This window comes from Aquila chrysaetos, chromosome 4, assembly GCF_900496995.4.
Source record: "Aquila chrysaetos chrysaetos chromosome 4, bAquChr1.4, whole genome shotgun sequence".
NCBI lineage: Eukaryota > Metazoa > Chordata > Aves > Accipitriformes > Accipitridae > Aquila > Aquila chrysaetos.
In genome coordinates, this window is record NC_044007.1 from 62,259,874 (window position 1) to 62,280,872 (window position 20,999).

Below are 20,999 nucleotides of genomic sequence, written 5' to 3' on the forward strand. Positions count from 1 at the left end.
AAGAAATGTTTTCAAGTTTCCTAGAAAGGAGACACATGAGCTCCTTCCCTTGGAGCCAATACAAAACACAAAGAGGAAGCATGTTTTCTAAGCACTGAAGCCTATCAACTCCAAAAACACAGTCTACTTGTGATAAAAGACATTTTATTTGATATAGTACTAAATAATAAAGGTAAGTTTAACAGTTGTTTCCTAAAATTGTCTATTCAGTTATTTTTATTTACTCAAACACTAAGAAAGTTGAAGAGCTGTTTTTATCTCCTGCCTTGCAATTGCTTTATCAAAATTAGCTTTATTGAATTGCACTGCACAGTCCAGCGCTGCATCACAGATTGATGTGGATTCATAACTTTCAATGGGAGGTGAATTTTATATCTGAAAAGTGTTTTACTAATAAATCTCAAAACTCTACCAATGGAATGAAGTTATACCACCAAAGCTTTTTTTTTTTTTTTTAATCAATATAATCATATACAATTACCCAGCTTATTTGCAGAGTTTTGCTGCTTAGTAGCCTGGAAACGGATATTATCCTACTAACAACAATCAGTAGGATGTACATGTGATGATTCTCACAGTTTCTACTGTGGTTTGACAGATTTATATGCAGTGGAATATATTGATTCAGGTCATACAACGAGACAAAAGATTATATTAAGCTTCTTAGATTAAATGTTCTGCAAGGCATCTTCAGTACTGACTTGATGTTGATCAATTATAACTATCTAGTACACTAGATTCAAAGAAAAAAGTTCTCATTCACTGCTAGGTCCTATAAATAACAAATATTATAATTTGTAAAATAGAGAATAGGGAAGCCTACGGTAATATTTTAATTAATAATTACTGAAATACCATTGTTTCATATTCAGTGGTATTTTCATGAATTCTAACTGAAGTCATGTGCATTTAAGACTACACTTAGCTCAAGTTTTTAGACAAGTTTCAGTCTGCAACTCTGGTATGTTTGTTACATGCGTAAGTCGTGCTGGCTTGTTTCAGCTTTCAGTGGTCTTCAGAAAAGCAAGTCAGCCATTGTTACTTCATCTGTCATTCACTAATTTGATGTTTCATGTATATAACAACTCTCAGCTGTGCTCTGATATGTATTTCCAGCAATTTAAATTGTTTGGTCAACAGCACCTTAATGCTTTGAATCTCTCCTGGGCCAAAAAGCCTTCTCCTTTCTTTCCCAGGAAAGCAACAGAGTTAAGGATAGCTGAAATCTGTGCAGGCATCTATAGGTCCTGTGTAGGAAATGGGTACCACGTATCTTACAAGTCCGGTCTTGGATCTAAACAGTTACCTCCCTAATTTTAAACAGATAGTTTATAAGGAGTAAAGAAGGTGAAAGTTGTCATTTACATCAAGTTGGTCTCCAACATCTATAGTCAGTACTTTTCCCTCAGATCCCCTTCCCTACACATGTTTCTCTCAATAGCTGCTTAACAGCCTTTCACTACAAGACAAAATTCCTTACTTATTTTTGTGAGGTGAAACTTCAAGTATCATCTAGTAAAAGAACTTGCATTTTAAAAAAAAAAAAAAAAAAAAACACACAACATGCTGGTGACACAACTAGTAATAAACTATTTAAGATTTTCAAAAGGGTAGCTCAGCAGAAGATTAGACATGTATATGAATCACTGCAGAAAATGTCAGAGGCTTATAAAAGCAGACTGTTAAAAATGGCTGATCAAAGCCTAAAGAATCTTACCAATTCCAATGCAAAAAGGCTATCATCTTCCCAAACATTTTCAGAAATAGCATCACCAATAAGGAACATGTCTTCAACAAGCAATTCAAGAACTTCCATCGTCACTCTCCTACTGCCTAGGAATACAAATGAGAGGATAAATTCAAATACAGACAAAATATTATATTATGATATTCAGAAAACACCATTTTGAACAAGGGATTATTCCAGATCTGAAATTCTGATATTTTAGTTTTGCTATACACTTCTACTAAACTAATGCTAACTGCCCTCAACCACCAATAGCTCTGAACCACAGAAGACAACAATCGTATACTTGAAAAAAAGACTGCATTTCCTTAAATCATACAGTACTACATAAACTTTATTACAGCTGTAAATCCTATTACTGGACTTCTTTGAAGTTCAGCATAAAGTCACTTATTTCCCCCACCCAGCCAGCTAGGTTACAGATCTTCCATATGTATCACCTATTCCTGTTGAACTGCATTTTTGGTACAGCAGCAGTAGCTGTCTTCCTGGATTATTTTGTCTGAGATCTTTTGAAAGGCAAGGAGATGAATACCCACTTTATCCACTTGTACTTTTCTCTGTAACAATTTTCCCTGCTTCTTTTTAGGCTAATATTTATTCATTTTCATTGCTCCTTCTGACTCAGTATCTCTTAATAACAACTCTAATCTTGTCTGTCTATTAGTGGCTTTTATACTTTGTACAGTTTTGTGCTTGAACAAAGGGCCGCAAAGAAACCTGGCCGAAGCTTAAACATTTACAGCCTACATTTACTACAAATATAAGCCTCCCCGTAATGTCCCCAGATAATGAGACAATAGAGAAGCAGTCAAAGGCTAGAAGGTTTCATGAAGAACAAGGCAGAATATCTGGAGCCAGACCAAATATTTTCAACCTCATACAACAGAGGATGCCAAAACTGTCTGGCATCCTAGGGAACCATACAGTAACAGTTTCCCCCAAATACTCGATTTAGTGCAACTGTTGGCTTAGTTACTTGTTGATGGTATGTTTCTATTTAAGACCATGGATGGATTTCACACATCACCACTGAATTTTCCATTTATTTTTTAACTACCATAAAAATTTTGCATCCTTCAAAATCCGTTAAAAAAAAAAAAGCAAGCTCTACTGCTTGTTATGATTGAACATTAATTTCCTTGTCACTTTTTCTATCTTTTGTAGATCTTACACACTGTAGAAGCCTTGTTGATATACTTGAGGAAAAAACATATATGTGCGTGTGTGTGAGACTATATATGTAGTGACAATGTCCACAGCTCATGCAATTTGCAGCTTAAGTGATCTGCTCTGAGTGAGCATATGGCAGATAATGGCAGAGGGCCTTTTTGAAAGCTTGCTTTTTCCTGTCTCACAGAAGTGCTGTTTTCCATTTATTTTAGGCAAAACGTTGTCAATTTGAAAAGTACATGCCTGAAAACTCAAAAAAGCACTTTTTCTCTCTTCCTAACTATTTTGCAAATCCTTAATCAAATGTCTGTGTTTAAAATATTTGAAAGGTGACTTAATAAATTTCTCCATTTTAATGCAAGTACTAAATAATGGTGGTTTTAACTGGAGTTATAGTTTCAGAAATATTTTTAAGTTAATAACTAAACATAACATCTGCAACAATGCTTTGCTGTAGCTGTCATGATCTACAGACACGCATGTTCATTCCACCATACTCTTATATGAATCAGCAAAATACTTATTTCCCAACACCTGTGGCAATTAGTATGTGCTAAGAGGTCATTATTACTAAATGCACAGTAAGACAGATATAATCAATGACTGTAAAACAAATCTTTTGGTGTTCCAGTTTAAATAATTGACTTTAAGACACTCAGTATAAACACTGAACTTCAGACAAGTATGGTAGCTCAAAACTGATTAAAAAACAAAAAAAACAAACAAACAAACCCCCAACCCACACCACTATTGATTTCTGAAAGGACTTCACTCAAAAGACAGGTCAGCGCAACAGAAAAAAAGATTCCAATCAACATCTCCACAAGGAACAGAATTTGAGCTTAATTGAAATATACGTTATATTGTAAATTCCAAGCAAATTCTGCAGTAAACTTACTGTTTTTCCTTTACCGAGTAATTTAAACAGTTTAAAAAAAAAAAAAGGAAAATCTACATTATACTGTATAAGGTGATAATGATGTTAATAAAAGTGCCTGTTGATTTTACTGAAGAAAACAATTCAGAAAATATAACCACATGAGAAACAGGGTGTTACTGTGCGTTACTGTCTCACAGTATCACAGTGTGCCTTCAGATCACAGGACTTCAGATCAATGGGAACAGGATAAAAATATTAGTTTGCTTACAATCTATGTCTCATTACAGCACAGTGGAAGAAGAAGAGTTTAAAGAGTGTGAAAAAACTGAGGGCAAGAGAAACAAAGACAGATCAACTTCATCTGAAAATGACACTTTAGTTCTATGATAAGATGCAAAGAAAGAATTTTGAAAGATGGAAAAACTCACTATATTTTAACTCTGCCAATTTGAAGTGACATGCACCAGAAATGGAAAAGATAGAAAACACATTTTCTGCAGTTTTACATTATAAATAAAAGAGAAGATGCCAGAAGTCATGAATGTGCTTGTGAAGAATGAATATTTAAATATCACTATTCTGAAAGGGGAAAACAAAATTTTTATTCATTTTAGTTTAGTTTATTACCAAAAAAATGAAGATTGAATAAATTTTCCTGTGGACAGATATTAATGCTGATGTTACTGTGAAATACACAAGTAAATCAGTATTTTGCAACAGAACAGAAAGTCATAAAAAGGTATAAACAATCATGAAAATGGAAGTTTCGTACATATTTCATACAATTTTTATAAGTTAAAGCCTCTACCCAACTCAGGAAATGTTGACAGGTATATTAAAAAAACAACTGTTAGTATTCTAGTTATAGATAGATACACATTTCCAGCTCCTATATTTGCAAACCTTACCACATGTACCAATACCTGTTTTGAATGACATTGTTTTACAACTAAATACTGTTTTAAAAAACTTAAGAGCAAAAAGACTGTCCTTCAAGAAGGCTTTGCAATTTAGAACCTTTGTAAATTAAAATAAAAATAATTTGTTGCAATTAGACTATCATTACTTATGGTTCTTAAAACATAATTAAAATTTGTTACTGCATTTATAAGAATAAAACAAACCTTTTTCCAGAATTTTTGTTTATTATTTCTTCAACAGGAGAAAAACTCTATGCTCAAAGAGATCAGAACACGTTTTGTTAAGTGTCATTATTTTTTCATCTTCTTGAATGACATTTTATCCAGCCACACCATTTTTCCACCACACACCCACTTTTTCCTACCACTACTTCCCACCATCAGTAAAAAGCACTTGAAACTTCTGCAGGCATTCTGAAAATCAACCAGAAGATTCAAGATTTACGATCTGAACAAAGTCCCTAAAACTGTTATAACTAGCTATAGTATATCAGTAATCATCTGTACCTTATTTATTTGAGGTACTCGCCTCCTAATACCAACTTCTTAAGAGGTTTGTACTAAAGATAGGAAGGATACATAAGTGAAATGCTTAATTCAAAACTTTCTCACCTGTTCTTAGAAGAGGTATTGCATTTTCCAAGATGGAAACACAGAACTGAGGAAGGCTAAGTTGCTTCATCTGTAATTCCAAAGTGTCCTCATTTTCAGCATCTGGTAGGTCAATATGTCCTACATCAAGTGGGGAATGCAGAGAGATTCTGGAGTTTGCATTTGCTTGAGTACTGTTTCCACTTAAAACAACAAACAAAACAAAAAAGAGACATAGTTAACTCTTGCAAAGAGAAAACCCATATATCTATAGATGTTAAAAACAGAATCAAGTATTTTAATGTCCTCCTCCTTAATGCATATCCTTCCTTCCATCCCAATCTTTCTCTGCTATCTACCAGTGTTGCAGGAAGGGGAGGATTTTGTTTGGTTGGTTTTTTAAATGTCAGAACTGGTAGCATCAGAAGTGAACGCCTACTGTTTTGGCAGTCATCTTCAAATGCACTTAGAAATGTGTACTGGAAGAAATACACATGCAATGAATACAATATTGCAAGAGAAAAATCAGTTGATTTGAAATGTTATTTTTGATGAACAAACTCTATCAGTTGCTTGAAGCAAGGCCACTTACTAAATCAGATTTCAGCCTGAACTATACCCTACTACATTGAAAACATTCTATGTGGCTAGCCACAAGAATTCTTAGAAGGAAAATTAAGTAAGTGTGCCCTATGCTTAAGCCTGTAGGACCTCCTCGTCCACTGTAAAACAGAAAATACTCCCTTGTCCAAGAAAGCCTTAACTGCAACCAAGTATGTGTTATGAAATATACATATAGTTATTATATATATATAATTATTTTAAAATTTGAGCTCTATATATAGTTCACAATTTTATTATTTTTCAACTGCTTTCAAGAAGAATCTAATTCTATTGGCAGCATTATAATTGATACAACTCAGAACAAATGTTTTTTAATTTTTTTCTTCTTATCCTAAACAGCATTTAACAATCTTGAATTGCTTTAAAAACCTGTATGACTTTTATAGTTGTTTTTTTGTTTGGTTGCTTTTTTTATTATTAAACAAGCTGAAGAAACTGAACTGTGGCATGGCTGTGTTACATTATATTGTCTAACTAAATGTAAAAGATGTCTAAAGAAAAGCAATTAAGAATTTAAAAGCCAACTCATTTTAAGAGGTCAATAGAAGACTGTAAGCAAAATAGAAGAGTTCAGCAATACATAGTCATTCTGATTGCACTTACCAGAGGGTAAGGAAGGAGAGGTATCAATCATAAAAACAATTCAGAAGAGGAAAGGTTAAGTTTCCAGGCAGAATTTGAAACAGACAAACAGATAGATTGAAGAGTCTCAAGATTTAAGAACAAGGAAAAAGAAGAGTTACATAGAGAACGGCAATAAACAAATAATTTATATTGCAATTATGTTGAAAAAGACAAGATTCACTAAAAGCAGCTCTTCCATATCAAAATCAGCAACGTCAGAGCAACACTATAGTCATTTCCCTCTATCATATTTTCTGTTCAACATCCTGTTTTCCTTTATGCTGTCTCTGGGCTAAATTACATCTTTTTAAGAAATGGGATTCATGGGCAGTGAGCATGAGACTCAAAAGTACTACCAACAAGAACACAGTAAGGATTCACAAGAACTTTTAAATTCCCACATACTAAAAGACATTGGTTCTTGAACAGCAGCTTTAAGTCTGTTGTGTCAAGATGAGTAACAAAACCACACCAAACAAACACCTGAACATTTTGAGGGTATGCAGACAATTCATAATTTCATATCGGAGTCGAATTTTTAGATGTTATACAACTGAAATTTGTTGTCAGATTTAACAACAAAGTTTCAAGACTTTAATGGAAATCTTCATACAGCATTGCATTTTTGACAATAATGTACACTGTTACTATGGGATGGCCATTCAACTTAAAAGAACTTATGGGGTCACCTGCTGAAGAAAAGGAAAAATCCCTGACTTTATGGCAATAGCCTGAATAAGTGCTTTTCTGTGTCTTACAAACACATGCACAAGAGAGAACAATTGACACTAAGATCTCATTAAAAATGTTGGTTGGGTAGAGAATGTGGCAGGTAAAACTGTTCTTATGTATTCTGAACACCACTTAGAGAACTAACTGTTCAATTCATAAACATAGTTTGAATTTTCATAGGTTAACAAAACTCTCGTATCATCCCACAGGCTGACAAGCAGCTGATGATATAATCCTGTATTAATAATTTTTTAATTGAAGTGTAAGTTATTTCCTATTTTATTCACCTGGAAGATGCTGCATCCCAATCTTGACCATCTCCTCTAGGACGCTGAACCGTCCGTCCAATCACAGATGGCCGAGGGCTACTACTTCCAGGTGATGGATTCCGAGAACGAGGACGACCTCTTGCTTCTTGACAGTAAGATATAGATGAATTCTGGGAAGCTGTGCCTTTATGTAACACCAATCATATATTTTTACTTAGTGGAATTCATTATTCTGAAAGATACTACATAGTGAAGTAATGGTAAAAGTAACTAAAGTAGAATATGGAAAACACCAAGTAAATATTGGCAAGCTAGGACAACCTATCACTGGCAAGTAGTGGCACAGAGTGTGGAAACTCAATTCCAAGGCAAAACCACTGAAAATTACAGCTGAATAATAAATCTTGAGTTTTAAAAATACAAACATAGTGTCTGACTAAAGCTATTGGATTTGTTGATGTTGTGCAAAAAACCAGCCAGTATCATTTATTAAGACACCAAATATAGTGGCAATCTTATGAACAGAACCAGACTACCAATTTACAGAAAAAAACTTGATTATATTCAGCTGACAAAATGGAAACAGGAAGATCATTATAACTAATGTACACTATTAAATCTACAAAGTTTAAGCATTAAGAACATTGTGAAATAGCCCTAATGACTGTAAAGTCCAAAACAATGATTAAACTATTTTCAGCCATCACAATAAAAAAAAGAAAATTAACACAGCTCATGAAATTAGTAACTAAATTGTTAAGCACTAACAGCTTGAAAACTTTTCTGAAACTCTGCCCACTTATTTTACAGATTTCATTTAGTTTTAGTTAAAAAAATCCCTCTCCTGCTGACACACAAACAGGTGGATACTGGGAAAAAGTTGATCAATGGAGAATCACAGGAAATTGTAAAAATGAGTAAGTATTTGAAAATAATGCAGGTAGTCCAAAAATATTCACTAACGTGAATAGTACTGAACAACATCATTTAGCAAAAGTTTCACGAGATTACATTTGCTATAAAGCTGTGGGTTGGCTCTTTTTTTTTTTTTTTTTTTACATAATTTTAGATAATCTTACCTGTAGTAAAGACACAACAGTATTTCAAATATTTAAAAATACCTACCTTGCTCTGTGGAAGAAAAACTTGGATCTCTATGGAAGTTAAGTCTGCTTCTCAAGAAGATGCACAACTGTCGCAGGCACGACACAGCCTGCAAAGCTAACCGATGTCTTCCATCTCCTCCAAAAGCCAGGTTTAGTAGAGACAAAAGGCTCTGCAAATACAAAACCATCAACACTAGTAGCTGAACATTAATGTACCTTCATGAACACCCATGCCAGCAAAAGTCTTGCAGTAAATATAGTTCACAGACGTTTCTAAGTGTTTAAAAACCACAGCAAAGAACAAATAAGTTTAACTACTGGTTTTGTACTGAATGCAAGACTATCAGTCCTAAGGGAAAAACCAAGTTCCACATATTTCAAATAACGTCACTACTTCCATTATAGCAGTCCATTAGATGGTGTGCATATGACAGTGACACAATTTTATCTTATCCAGAAGAAACAAAGTATTACTTTACAACACACTTCACTACTGATTAGCAATATACATTATTACAACCAAGTAACTTTCTAAACACAATATATAGCTAATGTACCCTTTTCTATGCTCCTAAAGTTTACATAAAGGAACTTTTGTTTAGCTATTTTGTTTAGAAACAAATTGTATCATTTACATCAATTTTTACTCTGCACAACTTATACCATAGCACAATAAAAACCTTAAACTTTATGTGAATTCTTGCCTGTACAATCTTTGGCCTTTGAAGGAAGATCTCAGCAGGAAAATCTTGCATAATCACATCCTGAAGAAGCTCACACGTACTCCAAATTAAACTTTGGTTGTTACTTCTCAAAGAGCTAAAAATGCAGTTCATATTTAAATATGTATTAAAACCCAAAAAAACGAACCGGTAATCATTAGCTTGAACAAGTCTTTACAAGAAAGTTATAATCACAACACTGAAGAATCTAAAGAAAAAAAATGCTGTAACTCTATTGTTGTACCGTTTTTAAACTTGAATTATTCCTTAGCTATGATAATTCTGTATACAATAAAGAACAAACTCAATTCCATCTGTTATCAATCCACATGCAAAATTAGTTCCCAGAAAAGAAATAACTTTATTGATTCTGAATTTGAAATTAAGTTAAGAAACACTGGAAATTCCCTGTGAAGCTAGTGATTATCTCAGTGGTACAGCAAGTAATCCAATTCTTATCAATAAGAAAGTTTCTTTCATTACTAAGTTTCATGTATAACTTCAAAGCACTTGAATTAGTTAACCTACTACTGGAAGTACAGATTTCTCTGCCAAGTGGTCATGGGGGTGAACTATATAGTGATTTTATTCCAGCTTGCTCTAAAATTAACTGAATGAAATCTTTGATCCACTTGAGAAATTTAGCAGACAAATTGAAGTGGCATGAACAAAAAAAAAAAAAAAGGTATTCTGAATTAAACACAAAGAATGGAGAGTGACATTAACAGAAAACTTGTCCTATTACAACTCATTGTTTATCTGCTCTGCCGAACTTCAGCGCAGCTTTTATGATCGTTTATCAAAAATTAACTCATTAGGTTATTTACAGGAACAGTCTAATGATGCAGAAGGACAGAAATTTAGAACCACTCTTACCCGAGAAAAATAAAAACTATAAGCAAACTAATGTTTCTATTACTGTACCTTTCATTTGATGACAGAACATGTCTATCTGTTGAAGTCAGAGTTAGCCAAGGAAATGTGGAAAATTTCAAGCATTTGACTGCAAAAAAAGAGCATTTTGGAGTATGTTTTATAGAAGTATTACACTGTTTCCATGGCAAAGTCAAAAACTTATGAACTGTATACTATTTGAAACAGAAATACCTTTTACTAAATACAGACTCACACAAACTCAAGTGTCTCTAATCAGAGTTTTCAGCAATACCAAAAAAGTACTAAGGTCATCTCAAATCAAAATGTAATACGTTTATTGAAGAAAGTTTTAGCAAATAGAAAACACAGCATTAGTGGAAGAGTACTTGATCCCCCACATCATGCTTTCAAATTATAATTTGTTCTGCTACTAAAGAATATTTATTAGCATGATCTCTAAAAATGGAAAAGTGACCTCATGCTTTTACTCTTTAAAGCAGTATGAATTATAGTTGTTACTAAATTATGACACTTAACTTTTTAACTAACATAACTTTAAAGCTATTTTTAAGTTAAAGTTCGTAATAATTATTGTGCAATTCTAAAGATAGCTGATACGCTGCTAAAAAAGTAATCTGGTGATTTACATACAGTAACTCCAAAGCCATCTTTTAAAATCTAGTTCTCAGCACTGTATTGTATGTTAAATATGACACTCTCCTGTGAACTGCTAGTATATTGGTACAGGCAAAATAATATTTGTCTGTGTTTGTCAGTGAAACATTTCATATAATTTTACTGACAAAAAATACAAGCATAACACTGCTTTTCACTTAGATACAAGGTAAAGACTTCTAAAGCACCTAATCTAGTTTTCCAAAAAGTAGAAAGGTACTTCAGACTAAGCTTTGTTGAAATAAAAAGCTACTTAAACAGCCACTCTTGATTATGGAACACAGACCTTCTGAAAAGCATTAGTAATTCAAATAATTTTTTAAATTACAGCATATTTTAACATACTTTACTTATTCCAAAGAGTTACACTATCTACTAGAAGACAAAGATCTATCAAGATTAATGTCATTTTTATAAGCATTATAAGTGTAGTTTCTGTGACACTAGATTTCACAGAATAACAACAGGAAAAAGAATAGCCAATAACAATATTTGCAATGGAATTCTATCTAAATTACAACTCTAAGCACTTTCTGTAATTAACATATTCTTATTTTATAACTACACATACCAACTGTTCTTTTGGGAGGTATTTCTAACTGCGGCAGATGACTTCTACCTTGACAAAAATATCCAGTGAATAATTCCTCTTGAGGCAGAACTAAAACAAATAAAGGGTAAATTTAAAAAATGTACACAAAAAAAAACCCCAAACCCACCAGCCAAAAGCAAAACTCAATTTTTGTTCATGCTTTCCCTGAACTGCCTCCCTTTTGCTCTTGAGTTTTAACCTATTAAGGAAACTGATTTAGAATACTCTCAGATAATCAGGAAAATGGAGTAAAAAGAACGTGTTGATGTTTGTTTTTTACAATCATATTCTGCAACTGTAAAGTTTTTTTCCATTTTCTTACACTACCTCACATACCATACAAGCAATAGCAAAAACAATTAAACAAAATGTATTGCCTGATGGAGAGCTGGCAGCCAAAAAAACCATTTTTTTCTAATCTACCTATGTAATAATAAAATTAACTTTTTAAATTAACCACTCAAAACCTTTTTCTACCAAAACTGCTATCTTTTCAGGTTAGCTGAAAAGATGTTCCCCCTGTATATAGTATGTATATTATTAAATACATGTAATTAATACACAAACTGTACAACAAAATACACACAAGGTATGCACCGTTAAAATCAATCTCTCCAAAACATATTTGGTTCAAAGGATCAAACTAGATAATGCCCAGATTATTAGTTTACAGTTTTCCCAGTAACTGAAGTTGAAATAGAAAGAAAAAAACCAACACTACTGTTATTAAGCATTATTTAATCCACACATGTATACAATTTACAGCATAAGTAGAAATTATGTACAATACTTCAATTGGGTAGAATCAAAAAGATATAGCTTAAGTATGCATATGTAAAAAATTATTATATTATTCCCCGTACAGTGGCAATCTTAGGTAAAAATCTGCCCCTATGTGAAAGAAAGAACGAAAGAAAAAGAGAAAGAAAAAAAAAAAACTCAATCACCAGCCACCACATAGTTCTAGCAAACAAAAACTCTAAGTATTAGACAGGCTGCAGAAATCATAGAATAATTACTTTTATTTCTGAGATTGCACAGTATGAGTGACAGAGGTGTCAGGCAGTATAACAGCAGTGTCTTTCCCACAGGAACCAGGAGGATGAAGTAAGGACCTCCATGGTACATAATTTTCTCCTCTATACTTTGTGCTAAAGTTTTTAAGGCAGAAGAAAAGAACCACATGGGTTTACTTCTTGACTATATCTAAGAGGCACTGTAAATCATTGTGACAGATAGATAATAAGCTAGATAACAGAAGCAAGTAATAGCACCTCACATATATGTGAAGCACTTCAAACATAATATGAAATCTTAAACAAAGTTTGCGTATTTTTCTATGACAAATACTTATCCAAAACTAAGCAGATAATGCATACCACTAATGTATTTTTAAAAATAATTCTACTAGGATCGGTTACTGCTTCCTTTTTTTTGTTTTGTTTTTTTTTGTTTAAGATTTGAACTGCTTTCAAAGTTAAAAGCCTACTATGCAAAGAAAAGCAGCAAAGCATACTGGCTTAATTACAGGTTTGTTCAAAGTTGCTACACTTGCTGCCACAAAGCTGTCTTTGGAAGTTACTCCTGTGTCATGCCCTTTTACATTATAGCAAAGATATTACACACTGAAGAAATGGACAGAGAAGGTCTGATTACAAACAACAGGATTGTTCTTGTGCAGAGAGTTCCATTACAGGAATGGCACTATCTGATTTAACTCACACTTTCTCTGGCAGAATCTGCTTACCATACACTTCACTGATCTCTCGGGAATAATTTGCCTACTATGCCTGAAAACCTCAACTTTTCATAGCCTAGAAGCTTTTAATTTAATTTATTTTCATTTGAAATAAATCATACTTCAAAATATGTAATTTACCTGGTTGATCTACTGAAGGCTGAGACCGAGTTTGATAACATACTGATAAAGAACTAGAAGGAAGTACAGAAGGAAGAAAGAACAGTCCATCCACAATCCCATCAATTATAGCCTGCAAGTTTGGATCCACATTGGGGCGAAGCTGAGAGAAGAATTCCACTGCACCAATTCCAATCATTTTCTGGGCAGCAGGTGGATGCTAGGATTAGGACAAATAAATGACAAAGTTAGCCTGAAGAGTCTCAAGGTTTCAGTTGTTAGGTTTGGGGTTGGTTTTTTTTTTTTGGGGGGGGGGGGCAGGGGTAGGAAAGGAAAGACTGAGTTGTAATGAAAACTTAAGTTAGATTTTGCCTTTATTTGTTTAGACCATCCATCACTATCAAGGATGGGATTTTTTTTTCCCTCTGCATAGCTGCAGTTTAGTGATTAAAACACAAGGAATGTAAGAATCCGAGATCTCTGAAATTCCTGTAATGTTTTCTCAACTTTTTTAAAATAAGTTTCACCGTTATTCAAATCTTCACTTTCCAGGAACAGTGCAAGTGCTTAGCTGAAATCACGTTCCAAAGAAGAAATTAAACACTAAGTGAGAAACTGAAGAAGCAGAGGAACTAAAGTAGAAACCCAGAAAAGAATGATTTTTTTTTTCAGCTATCCCTCTGATCCATTACAAGTCACTCAATTTGTTTTCATTTCTGCCACATGTGTGGTTTTATTATTCATGTCTTTATAAAACACTCTAAAAATCTCATTACATGGAGCTACAAAAGCAAATAACATCCAGGTTTATTTAGCTTTAGCATGCTAAAGACATATAGCTTAAATGCAAATAAATGTTATTATGTCATACCTTGATCAAGATGTTCACAAAATTTAGTATTTCCTCTTTCATTGGTACAACTGGAAAATTGAACCACTCCAAAAGATTAAGGAAAAGCACTTTTTCATGGACCAGATCAGCATATGAAATCAAGTTATGATCCAATTTAAACAGAATAGTCTTCAGAGATCGTTCTCTTATCTCTGCCAGTTCGTGACCTGTCCCCCCCCCAAAAAAAAAGATTAAAAACCCCATGAAATCATCTGACACAACTTATTTCTTATTTGGACAAACAGAATACTGTCAAAGATGTGTGAAAAAGCTGGCTTTTATGCTGTCAGTATTATGCTTACCAGGAAGAGAAACATGACTGCACTCACCAGCAGCAAGCTAATCAAGTTAAAAGTGTGAAATTCTAAAAAATACACTGATATAATCTGATGCTAAGGGTAAAACATGAGGATGGCCTTTTTCTTGAAGCACACAATTCTGAAAACTTCTATCTCAGTACACTGTGGATACCGAAAGCTGCCACAGACTCACAAATCGGACAAAAAATCTACCCAAGCCTATCGAATCGACAGGCACCCCCTTTCTGAAGGGGAAAGCCTTCGGCGTTTCCTAGGGAAGCACCACCGTGTGTCACCGTCCCCTCCCACGTCTGCAGCGGGGAGAAGAGTGGAAAAGCACAGGGCGGAAAACTAGCGGGGGGTCCGGGGGGGGGGGGCGGCCGTGTGGACGCGGAGGTCGGGCAGGGGCTGCCGCTCTCCGCGACTGCCGAGGAAGGAAGCAGCCCCCCCGCTCCCTCCCAGGCCAGCGGCCGGGCTCCCTCCCACACGCAACCGACGGGCCCGTTTCACGGGTGAAACCCCCACGGCGCTGTAGGCGGGCGGGGAGCAGGCCCCTCGCCGCCCCCCACACACACGCAGCCCCGCGGAGGGGTCGGGAAGGCCCCGGCGCCCCTCGGCAGCCGAGCCCGCTGCCCCGGGAGGGAGACGGGAGCCGTTACCCAGCTTCCTGACGAGCGACGACAACTCCATCGCGCCCCTCTCCCCGCCGGCATTCAACCGCCGCGCCGATTCCGCCGCCAGCCCGCCCCGCCGGGCCAACGGCAGCCGTGGTGCACCTTGGGAAACGTAGTCCGCCTCCCCTCCCCTTTATGGCCCGCTGCGGGCGCAAAAGGGACTACAACTCCCATGCGGCCCCGCGCCGAGCCCGCTCGGCCCGCTACGGCAGCCGGCGGGGCGGGTGGGGAGGCCTGAGGGCGAGAAACCGGCCCTGCAGTGTGAAAATCCGCGTATCCCCACTTGTAGGGCTCCGAGTGCGGCACCCGGGGGACGAGGTGGTGGTCCGGGGGGGGGTAGTTCCCCCGAAGCCGGACGGGCTGCCCGTCTGGCAGCGTTGGGGGTAGTAAACATGTCAAGAGCAGCTGCCGTTCTCTGCCCGGAGAGGGGCTGTGACCTTGGTGGTCGGCCTGTCACGGGGGTGTGAGCTCCGCACGCACCTGTAGCACGATGGATTGTCGTGTCTTAAATTCTGCCGTCGTTCTTCGACGCGTATGTGCAGCATTGACTTCTGCAAAGACCGAATTTTTTTTTTTTTTTTTGCTGTCGCAGTCCAGTCATGATGTGTTTCTTCATCCTTCAGTGCCTGCATGGCCCCGGTCTAGAAGCCAGGGAGCGATTTCTGTGTGTAGCAATAACTGAGTATTTGCGAATGTTTCTTTGCTGTGTCTGACAGCCCTCTGGACATAGCTCTTGCTGGCTCTAGTAAAGCAAATGGATAAGGGGCTGAAGGAGGAGGTGGATCACGAGGGGGGTTCGTTTTTCTTTTTTATGTAACCCAGACTCCAGAATTACACTGCTTTGTTTGTAGCACAAGGCAATTCCCCAAAGCAGAGTTTCTTAAACATATCATAAAGACGCATGGTACATCATAGGTCGTCTGACCAGAGGGCTGATCTTATTTTTGAAAGATTGTGCTTGCCATCATAATGGGAAAAAAATAAATTGATGATAGGTGAACAAGCGACGGACATTGTTGTGTGTATATGCTCGTGAAGTTTTTGAGTGTAACTGCAAGTGCGCAAAAGACTATGGCCTTGTAATCTTCACAATTTCTTTTTTATATCACGTATTGCATGAGAAAGTACATTTTTATCAGCACCCAACAAAAATGTGAAAAGTGCAGTACAGTATATGCAAATGATTTCTAAAAGGATGTAGGTCACTGCCCTCTCAGCTTATGTCTAATTGTTTTTCCACCCTGGTCTCCATCGCTGTGCTATTCTTTCATGGCAAACTTACATTAATGTCCTCCATCTGCTGTATCAAGGTTGTACTAAATTTTTAATTGCAACTCAGAACTGTCCATCGTTTTGCAAGACAGTATTTCTATCTGTGGAGCAATAAAACGAAGCGATTTTATTAAGCTAATTATAAATGCACTATGATTGCTGCAATGAGGGTTTTTTTTCCACAAGAGGCTCAACTCACATGGATCTATCAGTGCTTTTCAAGAGCAGTTACAAAAGAAGCATCACTGACTGAGTAAAAATTCCTTTTAGCTGTGCACGATATGCTCATGTAATGAAATACTAAGAGCTCTAATCAGATGCGCACAGGGCAGCTCACATTTCCCCAAATAGGACTGGTGGGAACTTTATGAGACCCCATATGAGACTCACGATAATAATAGAATGGATTTGTATCTCATTTGTCCAGCAAGGAGAAGGAATTGTTGAAGCAGTCATTTCCCAAAATAGACTAAATAAAAACATTTCTTCAGGAGGAAGAGATGCATCATTCACATCTACAGGACTGTTCGATCCAGGTCCTCCTCACCTCTTTAAATATGGTCAATCTATATTGCATCAGAAAAACAAATGTTTTCTTACACTGTCTTCAGTGTCTGAATTAATAGCTACACGAACGATTCATAGAGTTGTTGCCAACACACAGGTGACACACGCACTCTCCATGGCTTATATACTCCTGCACTGTAAGTGTTGGCATTTCATCCAGATTTTCTTAACCGAAGGCCTAATTAAGTTCAACTTAAAAAAATATTCCTAACCTTGAAAAGCAGCTTCAATTTTGCTGCTCTTGTTTTAGACCAGAAAAGGGGGTAATTGTGTACCCAAAACAGTGATCCAGGAGCATGCTGTATCAGCTGGTGCAATATATTTTATGCTATCATGGCTCAAGACTGGTATTCAAGATGATCACCGGTAATCAAATTTTCACTGTTACAAACAGAGGAGAGATATGTTAAGGGCAAAGTGTATATCGCAAAAAAAACCAAACCCCCCAAAACCCAAACAAAAATCACCAACATTTTACTGGATGTTAAAAATGAAAAAAAATGGTGGATGGGTTCAATAATTATTGTTGGCATTATGAGACAACCTAAATAGCAGAAGACTAGTCTCTCATTACTGGGAATGCTGATTCCCTCTGCATCTGTGTCTCCTGTTTTGGACTCCCACTAGTGCCTCCGCTTTCCCTCTTACCTGCTTGTTCCCATTAGCTTGCAGGTTCCCAGAACTGCTTCTGAAGCCAGTTTGACTTTTTCCTCTCCGTTGGCATTATTTAACCTGGACGTCTCTTCTACCACGTATATTCTTACTGATCTGCAGTCAAAATGTGTAGGAGTATCACCACTGGGGAAATTAGTCACTGAATCTCATTTACATTGTCCCTCGTTGCTTCCTTACTGCACTCTACGTAAGATGAACTTTAAAGAGCTGCCTACTCCTGTCTCCTCACAAGCTTGGCTTCTATAATTCCAATAATTTTTTTTAATCTCTTCTGTATCAGTTGGGTTCTATCCTGATAAATTGATGATAGGTGGACAGGTAGTGGACATTGTTGTGTGTCTATGCTCATCAAGTTTTTGCATGTAACTGCAGGTGCACGAATGAAGGTGGCCTTGTAATCTCCACGGTTTTGTGACAAAAGCCACCTTTTAGCACTTTCAATATGGGATGCTTTGTAACTTTTAAATTTCCCTTCAGTTAAATGTTGTAGAGAGAGATGAGCTTGAAAAAACTTTTTCTGACTCTTTTTTAAGAGTTTTCAATCTCCTTTTATTTATCATTTCTGTGATTCATTCATTGCAGGATGAAGTCTTATTATCTCTGCATTCTTTTTTCAAAGCTGTCTATTCACAACTTTTTTTCCTTTCCTTACTGCTTTTGAGTTCCACCCTTTTACATTCCTAAAGTTCTCTGAAGATCAACATATCAGAGACTCTATCTGACAGGGTCTTGATACCATTTTTTATAATATCCTTACAGTACTTCTGAGCTTAACTGTTGCAACTTCTAATTCTCTGTGAATTTCCTGCTCTCTGGCTTTGCATACGTCAAAGAGCAGCAACCTTACGAAGAGACATCAGGGCATGTCAGATGCCAAAAACATGAATTCCAGGTGCTTCTTTGAAGGGAACACCAAACAGGGACTGCGATGCCCAAATGTCACTGACTGCTATAGTTAAAATGAACCTTATGACTTGCCAGCTGAAAGAAGATCGCAAAAAGGAAGGAAGGAAAACAAGGAGAGTGAGAACATTGGGAATGGAAGGAGGCAGAAATGGACAAGAGAGTTTAGATGAGGAATTCCCCAGCTGAGAAAATTATCTCTGCATATTGACCATTTTCTCAATCTGCCTCTCGATTCATTTCAGAGTCCACTTAAAAGTATCGTTGCCTGCCCTGAAGGCCTTTGCTTGCTGTCACCCCCAGCTTTCTCGTCCTTCTGTGTTTGCTAGCTGCTAGTGGTGAAAAAGTACACCGGTATCTAAAATTAACAAAACCCCCTGTTCATTATCTATATAGGCAGTCCATACTGGACCGACTGCACATGCACAGTAAAGACAACCTGGGCATATGCAGTAGCTGTGTGTTCATTGCTTTAACTGACTACCAGATTCCTGAAATTAGTATTCAAAATCAGTAGGATGATAGCAGACTTGTAAAGGTTTTCTGTAAACATCAGTGGAGCTGCATGTCTAAAAACCCTTTCCTTTGTGCTTTCTGCAGCAAGGAACAGCGTTTTATTATTGCATAGTCTTAAAGATTGTAACAAGATTTCAACAGGTGCTTTCATGTGAATTCCTGAATTTTACTGCTTCCAGATCAGGTACATAATACCCAACCTAAGTACATTACAAATGTTTGTGTTTGCAGCCGTGCAGATGCAAATTTGGAAGCTCATTTATGATATTATTAATTTATTATTTATATTTTCATCCCTAGTGAGACTTTCTAATTTCTCTGTTTTCGTTTTATATTTTTCATTTAACTGGATCTATCTTCTGTGCTAAATTGCATATGCAGATATGCAATTGACTTACAGAGTGGTGCAGAAAAAAACAAGTGCATCTAAAAAATTGCTAGACAATTTAATTTCATACAGATTATTGTATTTGGTGGGTCAGTCAATATCAATACAAATGTCTACCATGAAACTGCAAAACAAAAGGAGTTTAAAAAACCTAAGTGAGAAAATCTGTCTTCCGTGATATTTGTTTAAAACATATAAAAGCACATTTTTACACCACGGGTAATGAACTTGTGGAGGTTGTCAATGCAAGTAGTACCAGTAAACCCCCCAAAAGATTAGACAATTTAATGGAGAACAGGCCCATGGACACTAGAGGCAGAGGTAGGGATGTGCCCGCTGACATTCCAAGGCAGCAGCTGTGGTCTCTGGGCAGGACAGATGGATGGACCGGAGAAAGCAGCTCTCCCCCAGCAGTGTCTCTGGTCGTCACTTGGGGACAGCGAGATCAGTCTCCCCTGGTAAGACATTTCTTACTCTCATCTGATGTGGGAATTTAGTTCCCAGCAGAGAAAACATACCAGGACCAGAAAGTGAATACGATTTGGGGAATGCAGACAAATAGGATTATTAGCCTTTACAACTCTGAAAAGAGCCTCCTGCTTTTAGCATTTGTCAGATTCCAAACCCTTCAAAAGAGAGATCTAGCCCACAGATTTTTAATGACCTTTTCACAGGTAGTAAGCATCTTCTTCCCTCAGAAATATAAAGCCAAATTAAACTGAATGTTGGCATGTTTTGGGGTTCTTTTTTTTGCCAAAATGAAAAGGCTGGATTAAACTGCCATGAATTGTATCTGCATCCACTTCACAGAAAGAGCTGGCAAGGCCATGCCTAACATATGTAGCTAGTTTGCTTTTTTTGAGGGCACAGAGCAGTACACATGATTTCTGGCTCAGGGTGCATAATTACTACATATATTTTCCCTTTTATAAACAAATTCTAGTTATATCATTTAAAATTAATAAACCACTCTGATAAACCCCTTGAAGTTATTAAAACATCTAGCATTTTAGTTTGTATCAAGGCACTTCTTTACTGCTTTCAGATAATTTAGCACATTGTTTAGTGCGCTTACTTTGTAAAGACAGTTTATTCTAAAGGGAGCTTCTTCTGTAGTTTATTGCTTGGATAATATTAAACATCTCAAGATGATCTACAATTCTAGAAAACAATATATTCTTGAGAACTGTTAAATTGTCATGGGTGTTACTCTGTTCTGCTAATACTAATGCTGTACATCATTGCAAAGGATGAAAACATTTCAGTAATCAGTTCTTGGGTTTGGAAGATATTCCCATTTTAGCCAATATTATGACATTTTTGTTTTTATTCTGATGTAACTGTAATTAAATTACCAAGTCTAGGTCAAAACAGGAAATAATTCTTCTTAAAATACTGATGGAGTAATCATTTTGTATCATGTT

General features: G+C 36.4%; 1 protein-coding gene across 11 annotated transcripts in view; it reads right to left on the bottom strand.

Annotated features, from left to right (window-relative positions):
- The window catches only part of RTTN (rotatin), a 91,843-nt gene extending 76,522 nt beyond the window's left edge, over window positions 1–15,321 (bottom strand). For 9 of the 11 annotated variants that reach the window (XM_041123140.1, XM_041123138.1, XM_030012492.2 and 6 more), the window contains exons 1-10: window positions 15,240–15,321; window positions 14,261–14,448; window positions 13,411–13,609; window positions 11,511–11,600; window positions 10,313–10,391; window positions 9,371–9,485; window positions 8,686–8,836; window positions 7,579–7,744; window positions 5,333–5,514; window positions 1,718–1,833 (exon numbers count right to left, since the gene is read on the bottom strand). In XM_041123140.1, the coding sequence (XP_040979074.1) occupies window positions 1,718–1,833; window positions 5,333–5,514; window positions 7,579–7,744; window positions 8,686–8,836; window positions 9,371–9,485; window positions 10,313–10,391; window positions 11,511–11,600; window positions 13,411–13,609; window positions 14,261–14,448; window positions 15,240–15,270 (1,317 nt within the window). In that variant the 5' untranslated portion in view covers window positions 15,271–15,321. Of the gene's footprint in view, window positions 1–1,717; window positions 1,834–5,332; window positions 5,515–7,578; window positions 7,745–8,685; window positions 8,837–9,370; window positions 9,486–10,312; window positions 10,392–11,510; window positions 11,601–13,410; window positions 13,610–14,260; window positions 14,449–14,610; window positions 14,890–15,239 lie in introns of those variants that run through there. The other 2 variants (XM_041123139.1, XM_030012495.2) reach the window with 2 other exon arrangements.
- Between the last annotated feature and the right edge of the window lie 5,678 nt (window positions 15,322–20,999).